Raw genomic sequence first — 4,775 nt, forward strand, 5'->3', positions numbered from 1 at the left:
TAAATAAATCTAAAATTTAAGAAAAGTTCTTGTCTTTCTTAGCCCTTTGCAAACGCTGAGGATATAGAATAGGTGACGAATAATTCTTTTCTTGTGCTAGCTTCTCATCTGGCAATGTGAGTGAATCATTCTTAGGTTCTTCGGGCTTCTTTTCTTCCTTTCCACCCTCGGTTTCTATGATCTTGCCACTCCTTAATGTGATAGCCTTAATGTGCTCTTAGTTATTTGGATTCACTTCCGGCTAACTTGGAAATTTCTGGATTTCTCTTTCATTCAAAGCACTAGCAATCTGACCAACTTGAACTTCCAGCTTGCCAATGGAAGCTTGTTGATTTTGGAGCGTCGTCTGAGTTGCTTGAATGAAATTATTTGTGTTTGTAGCAAGTTGAGCTATCAAGTCTTCCACTAGTCTCTTCTTTTCTTATGGATGGAAATTCATAGGAGGTGGCCTAGTTGGAGGATTCATAACATTTGGATTGTTATTCCATTGAAGATTTGGATGAAAACGCTAACCTGGATTGTAAGTGTTCGAATATGGGTTATTTTGCTAACAAGAAAAATCGTTCACTTGATTTGCTTGCTCTTGCATATACTTCGGAAAGGAACCATTGTTCGGGCACTCAGTACTTGCATGTATACCTGCACATATTTCACAAACCACATCAAAAGACTTCACAGATTTAACGGTCATCAAATTTTCAAACTTTTTATTGAAGTTAGAAATTTGTGCAGCCATAGTAGACATGGCGTCGATCTCGTGCACTCCAGCACGTTTGGATGGTCTTATTTCCACTCCCCACTGTTGAGAATGAGTAATTAATGTCTTGAAAAGTGCGGATGCCTCGACAACTGTCTTTGTCATTAGAGCTTCTCCACTAGCGGCATGAATCATTCTCTTGTTCTTGGGAGTAAATCCTTGATAAAATGATTGTAGCTGCAACCATTCCAGTAAGCCATGATGAGGACACTTCATCCATAAATCTCTGAACCTTTCCCAACTGTCGTAAAAAGCTTCATAATCAAATTGGGCAAAAGTCATGATTTCATTCCGCAACTTAGAAGTCTTTGAAGGAATTGATTTGCCAACTCATCCCAAGTTGTTATAGAATTAGCAGGTAAAGTGTTAAACCAATACTATCCCTTGTTCTTGAGTGAAAACGGAAACAACCGCAATCTGATAGCATCATTAGTTGCCCCATGGATCTTCAAAGTTTCACATATCTTGACAAAGTCGCTAATATGTAAATTTGGATCTTCAGTAGTAAGACCATAAAATGATGGCAACATTTGGATGAAAGACAGCTTCAACTCAAATGGATTAGCCGTTATTTCTAGGTGCACAATGCAAGACGATGTGGCCCCAAAGCTCGCAAGCGTACGAATCGTTTGATAGTATAGAAAGCACTTAATCGTCCCACAAAATTAATCTAATTCTAATCAACTAACTTAAATCCAATTGCAACGTAGTGAAATTTAACAAAGATTGATAAATAATGAAGGTTTTGAGGGTTGATAAAGGTAAAAAAATAAAAGAAAACAAGAACGTGTGATCACAATGCAAAAAGTGGCAACCAAGAAAACAAGTTGTAATTCAATCAAGTAAAACACATTTGAATGAAAATCACATCTCCAAAATGGACATCCACCAAATTTGTGCCATTGAATAAATCATTAGCAAGGCATGTGTTCCACATTTAGTTGACTTGTCAAACCTCGTTTCAATCTTGCAAAGTAACAGGAAAACTGTTCCTTGTCAAAATAGAAAACCTGATATGATTTAAGTGAGAGTGAGTTTAGCTTTATAATAAGGGAACTTTAACGAAAAGCACCCGGTACTGTTCACTTTAACGAAAAACCATATTTTTAGACTAAAAAGTCAATCCTGGTACTATTCATTTTACCCTTTATTTTGTCTTTATCATTAAAACTCAAAGTTTTCAAGCCATTTTCATTAGTTTTCCTTTATAATAATGGAGCCTCACAAAATGTTAAATAGTCCTCTCTTTGTGCAAGTCAATTATACAATGCCATTCTCTTAAACAAAAGATAAAGACATCCTTGCATTCAAAATACGAATTATGACAATAGTTCCATTTGACTCAACAAAATCATATAAATATAATGCAAATTAGTCATCTCCTTTGCCTAACCATAAAGAAACAAAAATCGTGTAAATGCTTTCATTTAAATCCAACATGTCACAAGAAAAATGCAATTTTTTCGGACAAAACAAGTGGAATTATGCACTTAACAGATCTAATTCCCTACCCCACCCCATTACAAAATTAAAATTGAGATATTTACTTCAAGTCCACAAATTGAGATATAGAACAATGCTAGCAAATTCAGTTATCAAAAATTGTTTTCTAATATATCAAGTTTACAAAACATTTTATTTAGGGAACTATTATTGATACTTCAAAATTTTAGTTGTGCATTTCTTAAAAGATTTTTTTTTCTTTCTAAATATAGAAAATTTAAAGTGGACAATTAGATTCTTAGATTGCTAATAACAATTTTTTTTAATTAAAAAAAAAAGTGAGCCACACTTTCATCTTCTTGAATAACATATAGAGTATAAGTTATTTATATAAAAATTGGAGTCTGTATATATTCTACACGGGTCGGGTTTGGACAGAAGTTTAAAATATCAGAGAAACCTTTTGAGAAAATTTATTCGGACCCAGCTCTTCTATTTCTAAACACAACTTTAGTATTTTGTTACCTATATAAACTCTCTAGTTTACCCTCATAAAACATAAACATATTAAAAACTGGAAAAACAAGAACTCTCTCTCCTTCAGCGGCTCCTCCCTGTATTATCAGGTCTATCTCCCTCCCGACTTTTTTTTTCTTGATATTCTCGGTGTCTTCCCCCACCTCTCCCACACCCACCACTTCTTTGCGGTGGTTAATCCGTCAAACGCCCCGTGAATCTTTCCATTTTTCTTGGCGTGCGCTTGATAGGGCCTTGCTGTTAAGCGGCAAATATTCTCTCCTCTGTCTATCTCCTGAGAATGAGTTTTAATAATTGGAGAGAAACCTTTTTTGCTACACTACTGTTTGTAGCAATACTGATGTCTGATTCAAGTGCTTTTCAAGCATTTGAAGAGTGGACTGCGGTGCACGGCCGCATCTACTCCAGCACTCAAGAACGAGAGCTGCGACTCACAATATTCAAAGCCAACTTTGAATTTGTGGAGAAATTTAACAAGAATGGGAAAGGTTTTACCGTCGGCCTCAATCATTTTGCCGACTTGACTACTGAAGAGATCATCAACGGGTACTGCTGTAGACTATTGCAGTCTGATTCGGCCACTAGCATGACAATCTCAGACAATGCTGTTGCTGTCGAAAAAATCAACAACAGTACATGCAGCAGCGTGGATTGGGTCGAGTACGGAGTAGTAACTCCAGTAAGGAATCAGAAAAAATGTGGTACGTATACATAACCATATTTAGCATGATATTGTGCCGATTTTTTTTTTCAACGTATTTACTTCAGTTTTGAATTTATGCTTGACCGAATTTGGAATGGAACAAAAGAAATTAAGAAACTGAAGAAACCAAATTAAACTATCATGTTATCGATCACTGAAGAAATTCTCATCTTTCGGCATATATTTCTGTGATTTAGCAGCAGAATAACAGTGTTAAAGTTGGGGTTAAGTGTGTGTTAAATAGATATACCGAAGATTTGAAGTCAATTTTTGTTGGCAGTCCCACATCGGTGGGGGAAAAGTTAGGGACAGTATCAGTGTCGTTGGAATGAGACCTTCCGGCCTGACGATCTAAAAAATTTCAATAATTTTGTGATCATTATTTAAAAGGAAAACTAATGAAAATGACTTTAAAATTTTGAATTTTAACGATAAAGACAAAATAAAGGATAAAGTGAATAGTACCAAAATTGACTTTTTAGTGTAAAAATATGATTTTTCGTAAAAGTAAACAGTACCAAGAGTTTTTCATTAAAGTTTCCTTATTTAAATGCTGAAATTAAATTTCGTTTGTTGATTGCAGGAAGTTGTTGGGCGTTTGCCGCAGTAACCGGAATAGAAGGAATTTTCGGAATAAAAAGGGGGAAGGACAAGGTGGTGCCGCTGTCTCCTCAGCAGCTTGTGGACTGTGACGAGGTTAGTTATGGCTGCAAGGATGGCCTCGAGGTTCACGCATATGACTATGTCTCCAAGAGAGGGATCGTAAGTGAGGCCAGTTATCCCTACAAGGCAAAGACCGGCAAATGCAACCCAGAGATATTTGAAAGTCTACCCATTGTCACCTGGATTAATCGCAGTCACAGTGTGTACCCGAAGGACGAGCAGGCCCTGACAAGGGCTGTGTGTCAACAGCCAGTGACTGTCGGAATTGATGCCGGAAGCGCAGCTTTTGCATATTACAAAGGCGGGATTTTTAGAGATGAATGTGGTACTAATTTGACACACAGTGTCACCATAGTTGGTATCGGGAGGGACGAGTCTGGCACCGAATACTGGAAAATCAAGAATTCCTGGGGCAAGGAATGGGGAGAGGGAGACTACATGAAACTTCTTAAAGATGGTAGCCCGAATGGACACTGTGGCATTACCATGGATGCCACCTATCCAGTGATTGATTGAAAAATTATAGAATATTAATCATTATATGAGTATATATATACACATTAGGAGACTATGTTCAAGCATATATATGTGGTTAAATATCTGTTAGTTTGGATTTTTGGATGACTTTTGTTAAAGATCTGTTAGTTTATTAATTACATGGTTATTTTGTAA

The 4,775-nt window shown here is 36.5% G+C and overlaps 1 protein-coding gene across 1 annotated transcript; it reads left to right on the forward strand.

Moving 5' to 3' along the window:
• Window positions 1–2,755: 2,755 nt before the first annotated feature.
• On the forward strand, window positions 2,756–4,775 carry LOC126593847 (macrodontain-1-like). The gene is made up of 2 exons (XM_050259989.1): window positions 2,756–3,438; window positions 4,024–4,775. The coding sequence occupies exons 1-2, from the start codon at window positions 3,018–3,020 to the stop codon at window positions 4,617–4,619; spliced, it is 1,017 nt and encodes a 338-aa protein (XP_050115946.1). The 5' UTR covers window positions 2,756–3,017; the 3' UTR covers window positions 4,620–4,775.

The sequence above is a fragment of the Malus sylvestris genome, chromosome 12 (genome assembly GCF_916048215.2).
Source record: "Malus sylvestris chromosome 12, drMalSylv7.2, whole genome shotgun sequence".
Lineage (NCBI taxonomy): Eukaryota > Viridiplantae > Streptophyta > Magnoliopsida > Rosales > Rosaceae > Malus > Malus sylvestris.

Coding starts and splice junctions, on each gene's coding strand:
- LOC126593847 (XM_050259989.1), top strand. CDS start 3,018: ATGAGTTTTAATAATTGGAGAGAAACCTTTTTTGCTACACTACTGTTT. Junction 3,439..4,023: donor AAGGAATCAGAAAAAATGTG/GTACGTATACAT, acceptor TGTTGATTGCAG/GAAGTTGTTGGGCGTTTGCC.